Here is a 21,977-nt window from a genome sequence, read left to right as displayed (position 1 = left end):
GTGAAAGCCAGCTGCTACAGAAAGCTCTATTTGCTCCCTTTCCAGAAGTTCATAACCAACCCTTCCCTTCAAAACAGGAGACATGTCATGAAAATGTCTGGAGGCGGTTTAGCCAGTTGTTCGTATAAAAGGGAGAGTCCGTCTCCTGGTTTCCTCGTCATCTGCATAAGGCTTTCACTCGCCAAACAGAGACCTAGCTCTGGAACAAGGACGGAACGAGTGAGTCACGCAAGATGTTGCGCTCTTGAACCTCTCTCTCCGAACAGTTTCTGCTACAGTTGTCCGTCAGTTCTGACTTCGTCGCCTCTCGGTGCTTTGGGATGGATCCAAAACAAGCGGCTAGCTTGGAAGATATTAAGAACGAGAATGTCGACCTGGTAATTAAGATCATATAATTCCTTGTTCTAGTTCTTCTTCTTAGTTCGTTTCGTTTCGTTTCGTTTCTTTGGTAAATTTTGTTTGTGCTTTCGTCCTCTTTGATTTCTCGTTTGTTTATGGCATGTGATACAGGAACGGATTCCGGTGGAGGAAGTATTTCAGCAGCTGAAATGTACCAGAGAAGGATTGAACAGTGAAGAAGGGGACCAAAGGTTGAAAATCTTTGGCCCGAACAAGCTGGAGGAGAAGAAGGAATGCAAAATTCTCAAGTTCTTGAGCTTCATGTGGAATCCTTTGTCCTGGGTCATGGAAATTGCTGCTTTGATGGCCATTGGTCTGGCCAATGGGGGGGTAATTTTCTTAGATCCTTCCTACAGTTCCCCTTCTTCAAGGCCTGTGCCTTAAATTTGCTTTTAGTTAAGCTTAAGATCGTCTTCTCTAATGCAGGGCAAGCCACCCGATTTCCCAGATTTCATTGGTATCGTTGTCCTGCTGATCATCAACTCTACCATCAGTTTCATCGAGGAGAACAATGCAGGCAACGCCGCTGCCGCTCTTATGGCCGGTCTTGCCCCCAAAACAAAGGTCCTCCGAGACGGACGTTGGACAGAGCAAGAGGCCGCCATTCTGGTTCCCGGCGACGTTATCAGCATCAAACTTGGTGACATTGTTCCTGCAGACGCTCGGCTACTGGAGGGGGATCCTCTCAAGATCGACCAGTCCGCGTTAACAGGCGAGTCTCTCCCTGTAACTAGGCACGCCGGCGATGAGGTCTTCTCCGGTTCCACCTGCAAACAAGGTGAAATCGAGGCCGTCGTCATTGCCACCGGCGTCCACACCTTCTTCGGCAAGGCTGCCCACTTGGTTGATAGCACTAACCAAGTTGGACACTTCCAGAAGGTCAGTTACACTGCACCATTAGCTCCAACATTAATTAGTTCCTAGGTATGGTTAATCTTTTTTAACGAAAACTAATTACCTGGTCTGGTTTTTCTGTTCTTGCTGGTAGGTTCTTACGGCCATTGGTAACTTCTGCATATGTTCCATCGCATTGGGCATGATTGTGGAGATCATTGTCATGTACCCAATTCAACGCAGGAAATATAGGGACGGAATTGACAACTTGTTGGTGTTGCTCATCGGAGGAATCCCCATTGCCATGCCCACAGTGCTCTCGGTCACCATGGCTATTGGGTCTCACCGATTGTCACAGCAAGGTGCCATTACCAAGAGGATGACTGCAATCGAGGAGATGGCAGGAATGGACGTGTTGTGCAGTGACAAAACCGGGACCCTTACCCTTAACAAGCTTACCGTTGATAAGAATCTTATTGAGGTGTTCACCAAGGACACGGACAAGGATATGGTGGTTCTGTTGTCAGCCAGAGCTTCTAGGGTTGAGAATCAAGATGCTATAGATGCTTCCATTGTGGGAATGTTGGCTGATCCTAAGGAGGTGAGGAGAATGAAATTTGCAGTTTCTTGATTGAAACAACCAATTTACCGAGTTCTTACCTCGGTTAGAAATGTTTGACAGGCTCGAGCTGGAATTCAAGAGATGCACTTTCTTCCCTTCAACCCTGTTGAGAAGCGCACTGCCATCACCTATATCGACTCCGATGGTTCTTGGTACCGTGTCAGCAAAGGTGCACCAGAGCAGGTGAACGTATTTTTCTAATTCGATTCTTTCTCCTGTTTAGCGTTTGACAGGGTTAATGAAATCAAAAACTGCTTCGTTGATTCACAGATTGTTGAGCTGTGCAACCTCAAGGATGAAGCCAAGAATAAGGTTCACGCCATCATCGACAAGTTTGCAGACAGGGGATTGAGGTCTTTGGGTGTGGCTAAGCAGACGGTGCCGGAAGAAACCAAGGAGAGTCCCGGAGGGCCATGGGAATTCGTGGGTCTTCTGCCTCTCTTCGACCCTCCGAGGCATGACAGTGCAGAAACCATCCGACGGGCCCTCCACCTGGGTGTCAACGTGAAGATGATCACAGGTGACCAGTTGGCAATTGCAAAGGAGACCGGACGACGCCTCGGCATGGGCACCAACATGTACCCTTCTTCGTCCCTCCTTGGCCAGAGCAAGGACGAATCCATCGCTAGTCTCCCCGTTGACGAGCTCATCGAGAAGGCCGATGGCTTCGCCGGAGTCTTCCCAGAGCACAAGTACGAGATCGTGAGGAAGCTCCAGGAGAGAAAGCACATATGCGGCATGACCGGGGACGGTGTCAACGACGCCCCTGCACTCAAACGCGCTGACATCGGTATTGCTGTCGACGATGCCACCGACGCTGCTAGGAGCGCCTCGGACATCGTCTTGACAGAGCCTGGACTGAGTGTAATCGTGAGTGCCGTCCTCACTAGCAGGGCGATCTTCCAAAGGATGAAGAACTATACCATATACGCCGTGTCCATCACCATTAGGATCGTCTTGGGTTTCATGCTCATAGCTCTCATCTGGAAGTTCGATTTCTCGCCCTTCATGGTTCTCATCATTGCCATTCTCAACGACGGTACCATCATGACCATCTCCAAGGACAGGGTGAAGCCTTCCCCGATGCCCGACTCATGGAAGCTCAAGGAGATCTTTGCCACGGGAATCATCCTCGGTTCCTACCTTGCTATTATGACTGTCCTATTCTTCTGGGCAGTTCATGATTCCGATTTCTTCACCGTAAGTACCCATTACCGGTGATTTAATTTCTTCCACAAAGCTTGCAAAACCGAAACGACAATACATTACAAACTGTTGTCTGGGTGGTGATGCAGCATGCGTTTGGAGTAAGATCGCTGAGAGAAAGTCCTCACGAGATGATGGCGGTGTTGTATCTTCAAGTGAGCATCATAAGCCAAGCGCTCATCTTTGTGACCCGATCTCGGAGCTGGTCATTCATAGACCGCCCTGGGCTCTTGCTCCTCGGTGCATTCCTGGTTGCTCAACTGATTGCCACTCTTATCGCCGTCTACGCTGACTGGGAGTTCGCCAAGATGAAGGGTATAGGGTGGGGATGGGCTGGAGTCATCTGGCTCTTTACCATCGTCACCTACCTCCCACTCGATCTCCTCAAATTCATCACTCGATTCGGTCTCACTGGCAAGGCGTGGGATAATCTCCTCCAAAATAAGACAGCATTCACGACCAAGAAAGATTATGGAAGAGGAGAAAGGGAGGCTCAGTGGGCACTGGCACAGCGAACTCTCCATGGTCTGCAACCACGGAAACAATCACAGCTCTTCAATGACAATAGTGGTTACGAAGAGCTCTCTGAAATTGTAGAGCAGGCTAAAAGACGTGCAGAGGTTGCAAGGTACAGAGACTTATCCCACTTATACCTGCGAATTTTACATATTTATCAGAATTGCTATAATTACAAAACGAAAACCTCTCAAATCTGTTCAAACTACGATCAGCGAAACAAAACTTGTACAAAAAAAGGGCTAATATTTGCTAAAAGAACTCATGAAATGTTATTTCTGGGCGCAGGCTTAGAGAGCTTCACACTCTCAAGGGGCACGTGGAGTCAGTGGTGAAACTCAAGGGGCTCGACATTGAGAACATCCAACAACACTACACAGTCTAAGAAATAAGAATAGAAGAAGTAGGGGGATCGGTGGTGGTGGTAGTGGTGGTGGTGGTGGTGGTGGGCAGGGCAGAGAAATGATTTTTTATTTATTTTTATCTCTTTTTCATTTCTTTGTCCTTAACACCTTCATCTTATTTGGCTTATTCAAGCTTATTCAACTTAACTTAAATGTAAACCAGCATTTTTTCATCTATACATGGCTACAGACACTGCACAAGTAAACTAGGATTTTTTTAATTAACTTTTATTTTAAGACAGACACTCTCTTTTTAACCTCAAAGTTTTGAACTCAATTAGGATCGAAGAGGTGCATATTAGATTCTACCAAGGAAATTAAGCTCGCCATAATCTATCAATCGGGGTTATTAATGGGTTGAAATTTCGAGTACAAGTTTTCTTTCTTTATGTACACAACATAAATTGATACATGTGTGGGAAAAAACTGATGTGCAAAACATATGAAAGTATTCATAAAAAAGAGTTAAGCCTTTGGCTCAATTTCCAAATCTCATGGAGTTTTTTAGTGTGACGGTTTGAATGATGTAAACCATTTTTATGAAAATATTTTTTTTTTGTTTTTTTGATAAAAATATTTCCAGCATTTGTGCCATTTTCATGAGGGAATTTCACCAAAATAACTATTTAAAAAAACATATTTCAAAAAATAACAACATCATCAACTTATTTTAAAAAATACCCAACTTTGTCTGGTCCATTGCACATGTGTACAGTCAAAGGAAACACATAAACTTTGGCTGCTTGCGTGTTGCCATGTCATCAGTGCAATGAAGGTAAATTAACACATCGACTGCCACATCATTTTTCGTCACATAACTGCCATGTAAGCTGCCATGTCATTATCTATTACCCTCTTTTTTGCCACGTCATCCGCCTTGTCATCTCGCGCCACGTAAGCCCTCACTTCTTCTCTCTCTCTCTCTCTCCTCTCGCCCTCTCGCAGTGCTTGCTGTCGTCGCTCCCCTGTTGCCGTTGCTCAACCTCGCCCTCCTCTCCTCTCCTCTCCCATCTCACAGGCTGCTGCTACCGTTCCCACAACTCAGCCTCGGCCTCGACCTCAACCTCGACGCCCCCCTCTCAATTAAAAAAATATTAAATATTTTAAATCGATAATAAAATGTATTAAATAAGTAAGAGTAAGATTTTTTAATTAATTAGTATATTTATTTTATTTTAAATTATTTTAAATTATTTTAAATTATTTTAAATATAAGGTAATAAAAAGTCTATAGATAAATTTGAAAAAAATGTATTGATAGATTTGATTTTTAAACTCAAAACTAAAAATTTTAATTAAAATATTTTTTAAATCGATAATAAAAAGTTGTTAAATAGGTAAGAGTAAATTTTTTTTATAACTTATTATTTTAAATATAAGGTAATAAAAATTGTATCGATACATTTATTTTTTAAACTCAAGTAAAATTTTCATATTTTTTCAGTTAATAAATATCTTTAATTGATAATAAAAGGTGTTGTAAGATTTTTAATTAACTAATATATATTTTTAATAATTTATTATTTTTTAAATAATGTGATAAAAATTATACAAAAAATGTATTTTTAAACTCTAAAATATTTTGTTTGTATTATTTTTTCAATTTATAAATATTTTAAATCGATAATATATGGTAAGACTTAAGAGTAAGATTTTTTCAATTTATAAATATTTTAAATCCATAATAAATGGGAAAGAGTAAGATTTTTTCTATTTATAAATATTTTAAATCTAATTAGTATACTTATTTTATGTTTTATTTTTAAAAATATAAAGTAATAAAAAGTGTAACGATAAATTTTTTTAATTAATAAATTTTTAATTGATATTAAATGGTGTTAAATAAGTAAGATTTAATTATTTAATTATTTATTAGATTTTTTAATAATTTATTAGTTTAGATATAAGGTAATAAAAAGTGTATTTGATTTTTTATGTTTTTTTTTAAATTATTCAAAATTTTTATCATTTAATGACATGGCATCTTACGTGGCAGATGATATGGCAGTCGACGTATTAATCTACCTTCACTGGTGATGTGGTGACATGCAAGCAGTCAAAGTTTGTGTGTCGCCTTTGACTATACACATATACAGTGGACTAGTCAAAGTTGTGTATTTTTCAACATAAGTTGATGACTTCGTTGTTTTCGAAAATATATTTTTTTAAATGATTATTTTGGTAAAATTCCCTTGTGACAAATGGAGGACTATAGGAAAAATAAAGGAAGAAATACTAAAAGGGCCATAGCTCAAATTTAAGCCCAAGTATTTGTCAAAAACCTATCGCTTAAGCGGATCCTCTGCCGGAGCTATGAAATGAAAGCGTTGTCGAATGTTTTCCGGTTTGCAATTCGGAGCCAATGCTTTCGCGACACGTTTTTTTTTTTTATAAGAGACGATCTACGTGTAAATTGTTCCCGCCTCTCACTGTATTTCCCGCGTCCGTAGATGAAAATCAAATAGCATGCTATATATTGATACGAGTATTTGCTGCCGCCGTTTCGCTGCCTCTCTCAACTCCTGTTCCTTCTCCAATGGCTACTCCAGCCCTAACCCACTACGAGCGCAAGAGACTCGAAAACATTAGGCGCAACGGCGAGATGATGGCAGCTCTGAAGCTCCACCACAAAGCAAACGAGCTATCCTCCGCTGCCAAACGCTCCAGGTAAGTCTCTCCTTCTCTTTACTTTCTCTTATTGATGAAATAGGCTGTCCTTATTTCTTCCGCTTGCAGGATTGAAATCAAAAGCTTCAAAACTGATCTTGAGAAGAAAAAGCCCAAAGTTGAGGTTCCGATCGTCATCCGCCGTTCCCTTCGCTCTAGGGGTCTTCCTCCCGATGCCTCCACCAGCAGTGGTCTTGAAGATGATCTTCTTCCATCCCCTCGCAGGTTTCATTCTCAGTCTTCGCCTCTGAGATCTCCTATCGACAGATCCGGTCCTCTCACTTTGCAGGAGGCGCACTCCGGTGGTTCCACCGATCGTCTACTTATGGATACCATTCTGGGTATGTCAGAAAACGCTCCGCTTTGCTGGCGCAAACAAACTGAAGAGGGTTCGTTTTCGGGTTTCAAATTGGAGTCGTTGACCCTGAAGGAACAGAACGTTGCGCGGCTTGTGCGGGGGAGAATACTCAATGTCAGGTTCTTGCCGTCCGGGGCGAGGACGGTAATAATGGTCGGGGACAAGTTTGGGAATGTTGGATTTTGGGATGTTGACTGTAAAGAAGGAGAAGGAGAAGGTATATATATGTATAGTCCTCATTCAGCGCCCGTTTCAGGGATTTCTGTTCAGCCATTTTCCCTAAGCAAGGTATCTTATACAGTTATTTTTCGTTTGGCTCGTTACCTGATTTGCTTGATTAGCGACACCTTTTTCTCTGTACGTTTGAGTTACTGTCCTAACTATTTCAAGTCAATATCGTGCTCACAAGATTGATAGCGTTAGCCTTGTCAGGCCGAGCACTTATGTGAAAGCAATTTTTATTTTGATTACAGCAAGGAGATGCGTTTTTCTTCATAAGAATGCTCGCTTTACTCGTTTCAAGTTGCCCATCTTTTATATATTGCCTGCTCGGGCTCTAACTTCTAGCAGACATACTCATTAGGCTAGTTTGTGCCTCGGAATTTCTTCAAATGTTTCAAAATGGTTTGTGTGTTTTCCCGCTCTTTTAGTTGGAAGAAATCTTTACCTTTTGCATTAGGTTGTTTGCACTTTGTACATCTTCCTTTTCATCCATCATTCATCTAGTTGGAACGTGTGAAGTTCCACTGGTATGTTTTATAGAAGCCACAGGGGATAGGAAACTCACATGGGATAACATAGAAAGACGGGGGCTTGTTTGGGTGTCATCACTTTGCTATTTTGTATTTGGGATCCATTGATGGCGGTTTTCCTTGTACATTCTGCTCCCTTTGGGCATTGTGAGTACACTGTGGCCTATCTCAGGGCCCTTCTGGTTGGATTAAGACTTTACTTCAAGAGATTTTCAACCCATTTGGTTGATGAGGGTGACACCTTTGTGGTTATTTGGTGGGTCTCAGTTAGCATGCCCTTCTGGCCCGCTTTCTGCAATATTTCAATTAGATAGAGGATATTAGCAGATTTAAATATGTCGGCAGCATGCTCCCAGGTGTTTAGAGTGTTGTGGTCTATAGTATGGCTCGGGAGGGAGTCATCTGTCAGTGACTTGCTTTGTTGCCTCCCTCCTTTTATTGTTTTTTTTTCTTGCTTTATTTTAATGTTTACTCTTTTTCTTCTGATTTGTAGCCCCTTGGATTTTTTTTTTTTTTGGTTTCTTACTTTGTATCGTTTTGCCCCTTAGCTTGGGCTTCTTTCATGAATTCCCCTCTGTCATTGCTCTAGAAAAAAAGATATTTTGCATTTGTCATCTTTTTCTTTTTAAGCTTTCATATAACCAACCTTAACTATTGATGAAGCCAATAGGTGTATTTCACATTTGAATTTAGTTTTGGTGACTGAAATTAAAATGTCTATGCATAAAAAATATCTGCAGATTTTTACCAGCTGCTATGATGGATTCATACGTTTGATGGATGTTGGAGAGGAAAGATTTAGTGTTATTTATTCCGGTGATGAGGCTATTTTCTCTCTTTCTCAACAACCCGAAGAGACAGGATGCTTATATTTTAGTGAGGGCAAAGGCAGATTTAATATTTGGGATTTGAGGACAAGGAAGGCTTCAACCTCATTTTCCTTGCACAGGGAAAGGATCAATTCTATAGATTTCAACCCTGCTAACACAAATTTGATAGCTACAAGTTCAACAGATGGAACAGTCTGCATTTGGGACTTGAGAAGCATGAAGAAGAGTGCACCAAAAAGTGTCAGTACTGTTACTCATAAAAAGGCTGTTCATTCTGCTTATTTCTCACCCACTGGAAGTTATCTTGCAACAACAAGGTTGGTCATAAGATGACATGAATTTAATTAATATTTGACAAATTGATGTTATGGTCTCACTAAATGTGTAAATGTTTGACTGCAGTATGGACAACACAATTGGATTAGTCAGTGGTGTTGATTTTGCTGATACCTCCATGATTAGCCACTATAATCAGACAAATAGATGGATCTCTTCCTTCAGGTACTTATTTTCAACTGGGAAACAAAGGTGTTATTTATGATATCTCTCCTCGTATTGTTGATGGAAGTTCTGTGGGGCGTAGGTTTGCATATGATAATTATAGTTTGTTTTCGAATTGCAGAACTTTCCATTTCTTTAATTTCCCTTTTAATGAAGTTTTTGATCACTGGATATTTTAATATAATCTTTTTTGAGTCTAACTGGTTTGACATAGATTCAGTAATATGCTCTTCGAGTACCATATCTTATTACTGAACTGTCGTGGTATTTTCTTGCGTTTTTTGGTGTTCCAGAGCCATTTGGGGATGGGATGATTCGTATCTTTTCCTGGGTAACATGAAAAGGGCGGTCGATGTGGTTTCCACCTTAGACAGAACGACAACCAGTCTAGTGAGTTCTCATATGACTGCAATTCCCTGCCGTTTTGCTGTTCACCCGTTTATGATCGGGGCTCTGGCTGGAGCAACTGCCGGAGGGCAGGTATATATGTGGATGTCAGGGTAAAGACAACTTCATGGGGACTCTCAGGATGTAAAAAAAAAAAGTGTATATCAGTTGCTACGATCTTCTGTAAGACCGACTTCATGGCGCTGTCAGGATGTAAAAAAGCCTCGTATATCCTTATCGAAGGCCTGTCAGTAGCTAAAATTTTGTGTAAAAGTTGCAAATCTTTCAATCATGTTTTTGGAAAAGAATCCAGATACTTTATTGAGCTTTCAGATTGTTCTCAACAAATCCTTTTGCAACCTCAGTGATGAAGCAAGAATCAATGAATCCAAAAAACATTTGTATTACTAATCCTAATATTCTTGGTTGATATACACGATATAACAAGATTATTTTCCATTACTTTTTCTTCCATGATATCAGTTCAAGAGGAAGTGCTGCTTCGGTAGATAAGAGAATAGCATTGGCCATAAGCTTTCCTAGCCAACCATGATAAAGTAACCCACGAGAGCCAAGCCCACCAACAATCCAGTACTTGCAGTTTTCCGCTCTAGGCACAAATCCATCCAAGCAGCCAAGAATTGGCAGAGACCCCAGCGGTGTCAAGGGTGGCATTGCCCTCAGTCCTGCCCTGGCATCAGTTAAAGTCCAATTTCTTATGCTGGGATAGACAGCAGACATCTTTGTTATAAGCTCGTCCATGGCCATTGAAACTTCTTCTGCAGAGACAATTTGTGAAGAGTTATTTGAACCCCAATCCCATGTTGAGCCCATGATAAGATTTCGTGTGCCCTGGGCTGCAACCCAGGCATCTGACAAGATTGAAGGACTGTCATCTGAGTATTCTCCACTACAAAAGACAATTTGAGGAGAAAACATGGAATGAGAAAGACCCCAAGTGAAACAAATACTATCGATTAGTTGATCTGCAGGCTTCATAAAATAAAACTAACACAGAGCACACTAATCCCTCAAGAAAGCTTTTCAAAATCAGCACAGGCAAATGGAAGAGCTAACCCTTTATCTTTTGGCAACTCTAAGTGTGCAACTACACCTCTGCATAACCGCAAAGGAAGCTTACCCTGAAGCTCTGGCAGCATATTTGCTTTGGCACCTAAACATAATACTACCACATCATAATCTCCTGCAGTAACAAGTCAGAAGGTTAGCAACTAACGGACAAAAAATCCAAATTTCTTTGTCCTTTTTTCTCCAAATTTCATTTTTCAATATAAAAATCAGCATCCTACATGTGACTTTTATTCCACACACATAACCATTTAATGTTCAATACAACTTCGCATATTCTTAGTTGCTTGCCAATATTTAGAAACCTTACAAGCTCATTAAATATTAATTTGGAAGTGCAGTTCCTATCGACATCACCTGCTAATAGGAAAAGGTCATCAATAGTCTCCTTGTATACATGTATTTCCTTCCCTCCGTATCCTAATGCTGATAGTTCTTGGACATGGTTTTGACATGCTAAAAAAAGTGCCTGTAAAATGACAAAATATGAACGAGATAACCCTTAATGAGCAAAAGCAGCAGAGTGGAATAAGGGGAACAAAAACAGAGTAGTCAACCTGGAGATAATTCTTGGGATGGACATTCATGGCTTGGGGCATATATACTGCAGAGTCAAAAGGTACACAAAGATCTGATACAAGATTTTGGGCAGCATCTGTATTCATATATTCCAGTCTACAACTCCCAAGGCTGTTCTGAGCATTCTGGTTACAGGACACAATCAGGGTCAAACAAAATTACTGTTTAAATAATGGTACATATCAACTAAGTCTAGAAAAGTTGTCCCTACTACCTTCTTGAATATATCAACATTCTTTGCAGCTGTTACTGGTTTTATGATGCCTCTGCAGAGTTATTAAAATTTTAAAGCAGTTAGAAGTACCATAAAAATTTCTAGGAGTAAAAACTAAAGTTCATATGGAGCTTGTCTAAGCATGGATCCATCAAGTTTTGTTACTTCCCTTTTTCAGATCAAAAGATGGTATCAGTAAGTAAAATTCCTTGTCAGTAATTTCAGTGATTTTTCCCAGTCCCTCTAAAAGTTGTTTAAAAGATCAACTCAAAAAGGTGTTTAGGAAGCCTTTTTTCTTCATAATAATAATAATGAAGTTCAATGTTTTACTAAAGAAACAATTAACAAAATCCATGACTGAATCAGCGATATCTTAACTTTAATCACTTACCCATACGAAGATGATTAATAGTTTGCACAGAGCCACAGACAAACACGTCTAGTTTTAACATAAAAAGTATCGATTCCACAATCTGAAGTTATATTAGCTTGATGAGCTCATCCTCAACTTTTCCTCTTATACTATAAATTTATTCCGCAGATGGGAAAAAGTGATTAAAATTAAAAGCAAAGGTGGTCAGAGCTCTTTATTTTCTTGCTTGCTAGAAGAACACCAATGAGAGTATAACTATGTATCAATCTGGTGAGAAAAGTGAGAAAATGAACCTTCTCCACACCAGTCTTTTCTCAGATGTTGTTTCTGAATCTAGGGCTCTTGCATTCTCAGCAGCTTCCGCGATCACAAGCAACTTTTGACACTCTTTCCAACACTCTGCTGCTTTCCAAAGAAGCTTAGCTGCAAGGTTTGTACGAGGGCAATATCATCAGAAAACATCACCTACTCCAGAATTCCCAGATCGAAGAGGACGGGACCAAATAGCTGAGTAGAGAAGAGATAAAGACACCAAAACTGTTACAAAAGAGAAGAACAATATGCCTAGATTCTGCCCGGTCATACCCTAAACGAGAAGTAGAGAACCGGAACCTTTAGGTGAGTAAGGATGCAGCAGTCCTCCAGCAACACCAGACGCACCACCGCCTATGCCGATTTCGTCATAAATATCAACGCATAAATTAGACTCTTTCGGGCTATCCTGCAACACAACATCCTTTCAATAGTTAATGACCATTTAAGAGCTATTGGAAACCATTAAATTTCAGAAAATAAAAGCAGCGAAAGCATCGAAGAACATCAAGAGTGCAGTGTCAATGAATTTTACAACATGAATTCTCGAATGGACAAACCTAAAGAGGGAAGTAGAAGAATCCAGACAGCGAGAGAAGGACGACAAAGATATAATGCATCAATTGGGTTCAAGTTGACACTTCGTCAAGCTACAGTTGAACCAGAATAAGCACCACGGTATAGAGGGTGGTGAACTGACCTTCAAGAGGTGCCAAGCGACTGACATTCCGGCAAAACCGGCTCCCAGAATTGCACATTTGCGAGGCTGTGAAGTGGAAGAGCAATAAGAGGAAAGAGCTCTTACAGCGATCCTCTTCGTGGCTATTCCAGACCCGTAGCGATGAGGGATAGGGTTACGTATTTGTTCTACTAGCAGCTTCTTGCCGTCCAAACATGGGAGAACGCCGGCAGCGGATTCCATTTCTGCTGCTCTTCGGTTGGAACCAGAGCCGCCGGTAGAGTATTCGACTTGCCTTTTAGAGATAGGCAACATAGCGTAATCTGAGCCGTCCATGCAACTCTTATTATCCTTTCAGCTTTCACTTATTTTTGTTTATTATTTTTAAAATAAAATACAACAGTAAAATAAAATTTTATTTATCAGGTAATCGGATGATTTTATCCCATTACCTGGTTTATTAGAAGAAATCGAATTACGTAATTACCTTGTTATAATGAGGGTAATTTAATAATTTTTTATTTTAAATAATAAATAATATAATATAAACGAAATGGTACACCAAACATAATTGAAATAATAAATAAAAGGATAATTAGACTAAAGATAGAAATGCATCACACTGTGTTGGATCTGCTTCGAAAGCCTCTCCGCTGAGTCACGAGTCATATGTGACGGTTAAGTGTATTAGGTCTTGTATAAGGTGTTTAGGGTTTAGGGTTTAGGGTTTAGGGTTTAGGGTTGGGTTTTTAGATTGCAGAATTTAACCAAGCACAAAGGTAGCATAAAAATTGATAAAATTGCAAAGGTAAGAGGAAAAGACATTATCCTGTTTTTTACTTCCAAAAGCCACTGATAGACTTAAGAAAACCGACCAACAAAACAACTGAACTAGTTGAGTTTTGATGAATAATATACAAATAACGGATGCATTATTTAGTTAATTGCACAATGATCTTACAGAGTTGACAAGGAGGAGAAGAGCACCTAGAGAATGAACCTCTCACCAGCACAAGACAATCCTCACCAACAAGACTTGAGAGAAAGAATTGCAATATAGATGAATACAAAGGCACCCCTACACCAATGCCAGAAATTTGAAAACCAGCCACTATCCTCCAACTGTGCCTGGTAATTGCTCCTAGTGAAGCAACTTTATTTGACAACGGTCTTTAGGGACCGTTAAAAACTCAATGGGAAAAATAAATAAATAAGAATTTGATTATTATCTTATTTTCACTAACTATTTTTGGAATAATAATGGTCAAATTCTATTGTTTTTTTCAAACAGACATCCATTTTTATTTTTTTAATCAAAAGTTTCCACAGGCCAGAGTGAGAAGTAAAACAAGCACCATCAAATCTTCACTGTTTTGCAACATTAAAGCTAATTGAGCAATAAATAAGAAAGTAAGTCACAAATTCCTCGACATCCCCACAAGGGTAAGCATATATTATTACCAATTTGAAAGGTCTTCCAAGTTTAAGGTCAAGAGTTAGATTTCACTTCTTAACCACAGAGAAAAAGCTGCCTTCAGAAATGTTTAACACAAATGGCTTCAGACTTCAGATATTCAAATTAATATCAGTCTATCACAAAGATTTTTTGGTACAGAAATGGATAACGGCTGTTGCATATTCTCGTAAATATCAACCAAACATTGCTTCACCAGCCACTAGATTTCTAGGAAGGTAGAGATCATCAGCTGGTAAGAACTTGCACTCAAGGACAATACCATGGTGGAGACTTCATATAATTGTGCTGAGAACATTAAACCACTCCAGTTAAAAGTTTTCTACCTAGTATCCAATGTGCCGGAGGTACCACAATGCTCCCTCCGCGGCATGCTCTTCTGCAGCTTTCTTCTTTGATTTGGGTTCGCTGTAGCATTCAAGAATGATTTGGGCGTCTTTGGCTTCGACAATGACTTTGTAAGTAAAGCTGCAAGAAATCAAAATCAGTTTCTCGCTACCTGAAGCTTACAGAAAAGCCCATTCTTTGGCTAGTATGTTTTGAAAAGCCATACTTCCTTCCTGAGGCTTTTCTCCGATTTACAAGGAACAAATGAGCACAGGCTAACCAGGAAATATCGTTAGTTAGTCAATATTCAAGTGAACTCACAGTCTCGAGTGGCCTGGTCCTTCCTCCTTGCAGCAGTGGAAGGACGGACGGTTCCAGCAGTAGGCAGTACAGACCTCATACAATCGCATCTTTGCAGTTTTACCAGGGATATCTAAATGAAAATGAAAGTAAAATCCTCTTAAATCTTTCAAACTCGCCATATTTTCTCAACCTTAACGAGAAATTTTAAGCATACCTTGAAGCGGCAGGAGAGTCCTGAGCTGACTAAGTTCAACAATCTCAATATGCACGCCTCCCGGGCCCCAGAGGTGATGCGGGCTTTCTGTCAGCGTGTTCCCTGACGACCCCATCGGATGGAAGGGCTCTTCTATTTCTGAAAATGTTGGCTGTTCCACTTGAATGATCTCAGTAGTGTTGCCTTCCATTTGGCATTCGATCACAACTCTCATTTACGATTACAATTCAAAGTCTACTTCCAAACAGATAAGATATATTCAAAAGCTTAGTTCGTTTTTTTTTTAAAGATTTGGCTAAATCTTTATGCCCAAACTCGTGATTACCAAATGATACTAGGGATTCAGGACGCCCTGTAACGTGGAGAACACAGGGTTCCATTCGGGCAATCGATTACTAACAATACCGCCAGATAGCAGAAAATTTTAGGAGATCATTAATATAGTTAATAGCTCACAAAATCTTAGAAAAAAGAAAAACAGATGAAACAGATCTAGTAGTCCCTCCACGAGACATGACGAATCAGAAAATATATCTTACCCCTTTGCTTACTGAAATATTGCCTCTCGCGTTGTCACGGCTTTCCGCCATGAAATGAAACGGCTGCAAGAAGTGAAAAAGATGCAAAACTGCTGACACACGCAAAGATTCGCAGCAGGGTCAGGAGGGGAGTAAAAATCTGCAGCTTTATAACGGAGCTTCGTGAATCGTATCACAAAAAAGGGGTAACGTGCCGTCGTTCCGGCGGTGTGGAGATTCTACATGTCTTAAATATTCGATCATCGGTAGTCGAGATTGTATATTTCATGTGGATGACCAAAGCTGCTTGAAAGCTTAACCAAATAACCAGGCTATGTCAGTGTCAGCGCATCAGGGCTGTTTGCAGATAGGGTTCGAATTGGCGGTACGAGAGCTCTCCGTATTTTTGCGAAAACCTAATAAATTAGAAAATTTTGTAGCTGTATAATCCTGTTGGACAGAGGTGATTTGTTTTTAGATTCTTGCCCGCTTTGTCGCAGGAGCCTTTTTGACCCTCTCAATGAACCGTTAAAGTCTATATCAAGAAGACATTCAACACTCTCACCGTTGGTGACTTCCACATTCTATTTACAAAACAATGGTTAAATGCAGTACGACCAATTATTTAGTGTATTACTGAAGCTAACTAGGTAGGCGGTATGGGTCATGGAACCAGACCAGCCAATTCAACCAGCGGGGTTTTGAGTAAAAACGGCCATTTGAGCTCTTTGTTGGTGGGAACTGGGAAGTATTCATAGTTCTAGAAGATAACTACAGCACCTGAGAATGGGTCTGACCACCCAGTGATTAAGATTATTGATTCAAGCAAAAAACAAACAATTCTTGAGAAATATGAGTAGCCACACTAATAAGCTGGCCAATTTACAATGATATGAATAATTTTCTCCCCCAGCTATACATTGCCCATATTATGGATCATCTAATAATGTGATCCTGTTCCTATCCCAAAGGATAAATGATAACAGTCTGGACCAATCACTTTGTAATTTACAACCCACCTTGTTTACAAAACACATACACTCGTACACTTTTTCCTAGCGATGGCACAACATTAACGACTATAAACAGGTTAAATACCAAAAGCAACTGACAGAATATTTAATGTGAATGAAGACTAATGAAGACTTGCCACAAATATTAATAACCAAGATGCCGGAGATACCACAATGCTCCCTCTGCCGCATGCTCCATTGCAGCCTTCTTGTTCAAACGAGGCTCACCAAAGCCCTCCAAAACAGTGGGATCCATTTGTCCAACTTTTATAACGACCTTGTATGTAAAACTGTCCAGAAGAATCAAGTTTGAGAAGAAAGTTGTGTTTCATTTTCCATCCTCCATTATAAACAATGGAACTTAAAATAGAATTTGATCCAACAGTTATCCATTTTTTGTTACGTTGAACTAAATGGTCCCAACCATATATCAAGAGATTAAGAGGCAACTTTTCAACTAATAATTGTAATATCTTTCAACCTCAAACAGATATTGAACCTTTTTACCCTCCAATACTCTTCCTCACATCCAGGTCTAAATACAACCTAAGACGTGGAGAGCATATGTTATAGCATAATCGTAGGCCACAAAGAACAAATGCATGGGTCACATGGCCGAAACAAATCTGGGCCAGAATTTGCAATAGTATCAAGCTCAGTAGGGTTGATTCCTCTCATAATGAGTAGCTAAAGTTAGGAGACCTTTTTCAACTATTATGCAGGGCGTTCCAGACCTAAAGTTATATCATTGTCGCATAACTACTCTGCCTCAAACAGCTAGCCTGAGACATGTGCACATGCATACGGCCATAGAATGGCAATACATTTTTATAACCCGTCCACATTTTTAAACATGAGATGCATAGAAACAAGTTGCTGTTTAATGAGAACAAACTATTGAGATATAGATAACTTACGATTTCATATGAGGAGCCCCTTCATCTTTGAAACATTCAAAGTAAGGAGGGTTCCACAAATTGGCTGAACACATCTCATACAGATGAGACTTTGCAGAACCGTGCTGTGGGGCAACTATATCAATCATTCAAAACAAGAAGTTAATATGTGCTATAATTGCCAACACAAAATGCAAAATTTCAAATGCTCACAGCTTTACCTGCAGTTTGAAGGCAATCACGGTATAGTCTCAAGCTGCTGGTCTCAAAAGATTGACCCTTATCCCTTTCAAACGTTTTTGATTCATTAGTTAATCCATTACCAACAGCCTTACTTGTAGTAATCAAGTCATCTCCAGACGATGAGGAAGCTGCTTCTAACTGACGCAACTGAATAAGGTCAGTTGCATCAACTTTTATTGGTGTTTCATCATAGCCAATGAGTACTGCCTCCTCCCTGCGACTACTTTGTACAATCTCCTCCAGTGATTTAACTTCATAACTATAACCTTGAGCCTGCATATAGATTTAAGAAATGGACTATAACAGGGGTGAAAGGACAAGAAACATGATCTCATCTTTCCTGTTTTACGTCTAGTTAATCTTGACACAGCATGGTTAAAGAAAGGACAACACTGGAATTCTTGACTTGCTTCTGGCCTCCACAGAAAGGGACACCATATAATTGGATTATGAACATGAAATTATGTATCAGTTGTAAAGACCTTCACGTTGTCAGTTTTCAGGTCTATACAGACTCAATAACAAATTGAACCAGTGCAATGTAATAAACATAACTAATTGATTTGTTAAATATCAAACAGGAGTACTTTGGTCATCTGACATATTTTGTTTGAGTATGCAAGAGTGACAGAGAAATCAGGCGATTGATAGGAGTCTATGGTCCAAATAACACGTTGCTCAGATGTGTATTGAGATAGAGAGCGCTGAGTCATAAGGGGTAGTGTTATATAAATGGACATTAAGTCACTTAAGTGAAAAATAAAAAGAAAAGGAAATCGAATTTTTGCCCCCATCAAGTGCCATTCAAAGAACTCTCTTTCCCTCATCTCTCTCCATCCCTTTTCTTCTTCTTCTCTTCTCCTATTTTATATCTTTTCACAAGGTATCAGAGCAATAAGGCCCGAACTCATAGCTCTTTAAACACAACGTTCCTCTTTTTCTAATGTCTCCACATTCCAGTAAAAGGGAATTTTCAAATTCACTACTGAATGGAGTAAAGGTTAGAGTTTTCTAATTTTTTTGTGTCATAACCCTCGGGTTGATGACTTGTATTACCAATTGTGCAGTTATATGTTTAATACGTATCCCTTGTTTAAAAAAAAATATGTATCCCTAGAGGGTGGTGCCTTGGGAGTTGAAGTGCGCACAAGATTCCAATCCTCTGTTTGATGCTTGCATCGTCATCTACAGGAATATTAACATCAACCAATTCTTTGAGAAATTTCACTTGTTTATGGTGTCAATTGGTCTTATTGAGATTGAATTTGGATGATTGTGCTTGAATTGGAAGTGTTTTATTACTTGTTGAAGTAGAGCCTACATTGCCTATGCATGCATCAAGCTGTAATTGCTGTCTATCATTGTTGTTTTCATAAACTATGACTGATTTTAGTGAGATAGTTACTCCTACAAAAGAGTTTGGGAGTTTGGAAGGTAAAAACATTATTATCAAGGCTAAACAGAAATCTAAATTTATTAAAGATAATCCACCATTTTCTACGATAAATGATTGTGAAGCAGAGGATAGCCAAGTCATGATTTGGTTATTTAATGGCGTGAACTCTAAGCTGAGAAATTAGATCATGATTTGTGAAACTGCCAAGGAAATATGGACGTCTCTTGAAGCTTTATATGCATAGGAGAGTAATCTCTCTAGAGTCTATGAATTGTATGCAAAATTATTTAGCCTTAAGAGAGGTGAACAAACAGTAAATTGATTACTATAGTTCATTGGAGAGTATTTTGCAGAAGATTAGCATTTTTCGTCTATTCACCAAAAGATGAAAAAGAGCTTAGGAAACATTGCAGATGCATGTAACAAAATTCCTGGATAGTTTGGGTCTCGAGTTAGATGTAGTTTGAGCTCAGTTACTCGCCCCATATGACATTCCATCACTTTCCAAAGCATTTAATAGAGTCAAGTGTCTCCTCGAGAGTCAAGTGTGTTTTCCTAGGTATTGTCGCACACAAAGGGGTACAAATGTTTTTGTCTATCCACTAGAAAAACATTTGTATCAGCTGATGTCACATTCTTTAAGGATACTCCATTCTTTGAGTCGACTACTTCAGTTGATATGTTGCCTCCTTCCCCAGTCCCAGGCTTGGTTATTCATCTTCCAATTGATGAGTGTATTGGATCTTCACCAAGTGTCACTGTTTAGAAACCACTGCAAGTGTATCAACGTCGATAGGTGCTTCCTTTTCAGCCTACGACCTCTTCTCTCATGCCAAGCAATGACTCAACTTTGTCTTAGGATCCAAAGGCAAGTGAGCTACACTTACCAATGGCTTTAAGGAAGGGTATCAGGAAAGGTACTTGTCATCCGTTGTCTCATTTTGTTTAATATAACTCTCTGTCTGATAACTGCAGAAAGTTTGCACTATCTATCTTTGCTTGCACTATTATTTCTTCAGTATATGATGCTATGTGTTCCCCACAATGAAGGCAAGCCATGGATGCCGAGATGGAAATTTGATTAGACCGAGGGACTTGCAATTATGTACCTTTAGGTGTTACAATTGTTGGCTATAGGTAGCTGTATATAGTGAAGTACAAAGTTGATGGATTTGTTGAGAGATATAAGGCTCGTCTAGTGGCAAAAGGATACACACAAACTTATGGAGTAGATGTCTTTGAAACTTTTTCTCTAGTTGCTTGATTGTCATTATTCTGGTATCTATTGTTGTTAATCAGGGGTGGTCCTGATGCCAGTTAGACATAAAAAATGCTTTCTTGTATGGTGACCTTAAAGAAGAAATATATAAGGAACAACTTCTAGAGTATATTGCTCAGGGGGAGATACAGACAATATGTAAACTCAAGAAAACAATCTATGGCTTGAAACAAAGCCCTCATGTCTAGTTTGAAAATTTTAGCAAATAGCGATGTCTATGGGTTTTCTAGAAGCTACTGTAATCTTTGTTTGTAATGCAGATGACTTCTTGAGTTATAGTCTTACTAGTATATGTGGATGATATTATAGTCTGGCAATGATACCTCTGGCATTGAAGAACTTAAAACTCTACTAGCCACTCGCTTCCAAACTAAAGCCTTGGGGGCATTGAAATATTTTTTGGAGATTGAAGTAGCAAGAAGTAAGGAAGGACTTGTGTTATCTCAATGGAAGTATATAACAAACATGTTACATGAATATGGTTTATTGGAAGCAAAACCGGTAGATACACCGATAGAAGTTGGGCATAACCTCCATGATGATTAGAGCACAAAATTGAATGATAAAACAATGTACAAGAGGCTAGTTGGCAAACTCATATATATAACAGTCACAAGACATGATATATCATTTGCAGTGAGTGTGGTAAACCATATTACATAGAACACCCACAGAAGGTCCACCTAGAAGTGGCACAGAGAATTTTGAAATACTTTAAAGGAGCACAAGGGAAAGGTCTCTTTTTTAAAAAAACAATGGTCATTTAAAAAATTGAAGCATTCTCTAATGCGAATTTTGCTGACTCAAAGTTAGACATAAAATCAACTACATGCTATTGTGTTTTTTTTGGGTGGCAACTTAATTAGTTGGAAAAGTAAGAAGCAAAATGTGGTAGCCTGATATAGTGCTGAAGCAGAATACAGAGCTATGATACATACTATTAGCCAACTGATGTGGGTGAAACCAATATCTCAGGAGTTGGATTTTTGTCAAAGGGAACCATGACTATGTTATTTGACAACTGGGCTGCTATATTCATTGCCAATAATCCAATTTTTCGTGAGAGGACAAAACACATATAGGTGGATTGTAATTTTATTAGAAATGCCGTGATAAAAAAGAAGTAATTACTCCATATGTTCGATCAGAAGATCAATCGGGAGTTGTTTTCACCAAGGCTTTGGGAAACCACGAATTTGTAATTTTCTGTAACAAGCTAAGTCTCATGGATATATATGCTCTGGTTTGAAGGAAAGTGTTGCAAAATCAGCTCAAGGGCATTTTGGTTATTTTACATGATTAGTTACTTTATATTGCTGTATTATCTTATTCTGCATATTTGGTTTAGTCTAGGTACCAATTTTTATATTCATAGGAAGTTTAGATTGGAAGATATGAGGGTATAAGTGACTTCATGTAATGTAGAGGCATTTTTGTAATTCATCAAATCCAACTCAATAAATAGAATTGGGGGTCGTGCACAACCCCCTACACAGCTCATTCAGAGTTTCTCTTCAACTCTCTTCTTCTACTTTCATTCTCGCTCTTTCTCTTCTAAGGTTTTTATCTTCTTACACCCTTCATAGGTGCTG

At 39.4% G+C, this 21,977-nt stretch overlaps 5 protein-coding genes across 8 annotated transcripts in view; 2 read left to right on the top strand and 3 right to left on the bottom strand.

Annotated features, from left to right (window-relative positions):
• The first annotated feature begins 320 nt into the window (after nucleotides 1-320).
• Nucleotides 321-3,962, top strand: LOC137945278 (plasma membrane ATPase-like). The gene is made up of 8 exons (XM_068791089.1): nucleotides 321-377; nucleotides 511-729; nucleotides 826-1,278; nucleotides 1,388-1,834; nucleotides 1,916-2,038; nucleotides 2,126-3,055; nucleotides 3,151-3,689; nucleotides 3,866-3,962. The coding sequence occupies exons 1-8, from the start codon at nucleotides 321-323 to the stop codon at nucleotides 3,960-3,962; spliced, it is 2,865 nt and encodes a 954-aa protein (XP_068647190.1).
• Nucleotides 3,963-6,495: 2,533 nt separating this feature from the next.
• On the top strand, nucleotides 6,496-9,854 carry LOC137946432 (uncharacterized). Its single transcript, XM_068792715.1, has 5 exons — nucleotides 6,496-6,648; nucleotides 6,718-7,294; nucleotides 8,499-8,905; nucleotides 8,991-9,089; nucleotides 9,383-9,854. The coding sequence occupies exons 1-5, from the start codon at nucleotides 6,518-6,520 to the stop codon at nucleotides 9,591-9,593; spliced, it is 1,425 nt and encodes a 474-aa protein (XP_068648816.1). The 5' UTR covers nucleotides 6,496-6,517; the 3' UTR covers nucleotides 9,594-9,854.
• LOC137946433 (uncharacterized) lies at nucleotides 9,783-12,859 on the bottom strand. Its single transcript, XM_068792716.1, has 8 exons — nucleotides 12,744-12,859; nucleotides 12,344-12,452; nucleotides 12,025-12,154; nucleotides 11,359-11,410; nucleotides 11,123-11,269; nucleotides 10,923-11,034; nucleotides 10,554-10,680; nucleotides 9,783-10,386 (listed from the first exon to the last, which is right to left on the bottom strand). The coding sequence occupies exons 1-8, from the start codon at nucleotides 12,768-12,770 to the stop codon at nucleotides 9,936-9,938; spliced, it is 1,155 nt and encodes a 384-aa protein (XP_068648817.1). The 5' UTR covers nucleotides 12,771-12,859; the 3' UTR covers nucleotides 9,783-9,935.
• A 1,295-nt stretch (nucleotides 12,860-14,154) lies between these two features.
• On the bottom strand, nucleotides 14,155-15,981 carry LOC137947036 (ribonuclease 3-like protein 1). Of its 3 annotated transcripts, none has more exons than XM_068793329.1 (4): nucleotides 15,580-15,981; nucleotides 15,041-15,191; nucleotides 14,845-14,956; nucleotides 14,155-14,664 (listed from the first exon to the last, which is right to left on the bottom strand). In XM_068793329.1, the coding sequence occupies exons 1-4, from the start codon at nucleotides 15,628-15,630 to the stop codon at nucleotides 14,523-14,525; spliced, it is 456 nt and encodes a 151-aa protein (XP_068649430.1). In that variant the 5' UTR covers nucleotides 15,631-15,981; the 3' UTR covers nucleotides 14,155-14,522. The 3 variants fall into 3 exon arrangements, with proteins under 3 accessions (XP_068649430.1, XP_068649431.1, XP_068649429.1); XM_068793330.1 differs by having other exon boundaries at nucleotides 15,041-15,223; nucleotides 15,580-15,980; XM_068793328.1 differs by having other exon boundaries at nucleotides 15,041-15,274; nucleotides 15,580-15,639.
• A 397-nt stretch (nucleotides 15,982-16,378) lies between these two features.
• LOC137947035 (endoribonuclease Dicer homolog 4-like) overlaps nucleotides 16,379-21,977 on the bottom strand; it is a 68,408-nt gene continuing 62,809 nt past the window's right edge. For both annotated transcript variants that reach the window (XM_068793326.1, XM_068793327.1), the window contains 3 exons: nucleotides 17,689-17,983; nucleotides 17,489-17,603; nucleotides 16,379-16,861 (listed from right to left, as the gene is read on the bottom strand). In XM_068793326.1, coding sequence (XP_068649427.1) covers nucleotides 16,717-16,861; nucleotides 17,489-17,603; nucleotides 17,689-17,983 — 555 coding nt within the window. In that variant the 3' untranslated portion in view covers nucleotides 16,379-16,716. The remainder of the gene's footprint in view (nucleotides 16,862-17,488; nucleotides 17,604-17,688; nucleotides 17,984-21,977) is intronic.

This window comes from Aristolochia californica, unplaced genomic scaffold, assembly GCF_029961685.1.
Source record: "Aristolochia californica isolate CCGP_79_NKW_82.1479 unplaced genomic scaffold, dmAriCali1.0.hap1 SCAF_12, whole genome shotgun sequence".
NCBI classification, from domain to species: Eukaryota; Viridiplantae; Streptophyta; class Magnoliopsida; order Piperales; family Aristolochiaceae; genus Aristolochia; species Aristolochia californica.
This window is presented reverse-complemented; position numbering and strand designations above follow the sequence as displayed.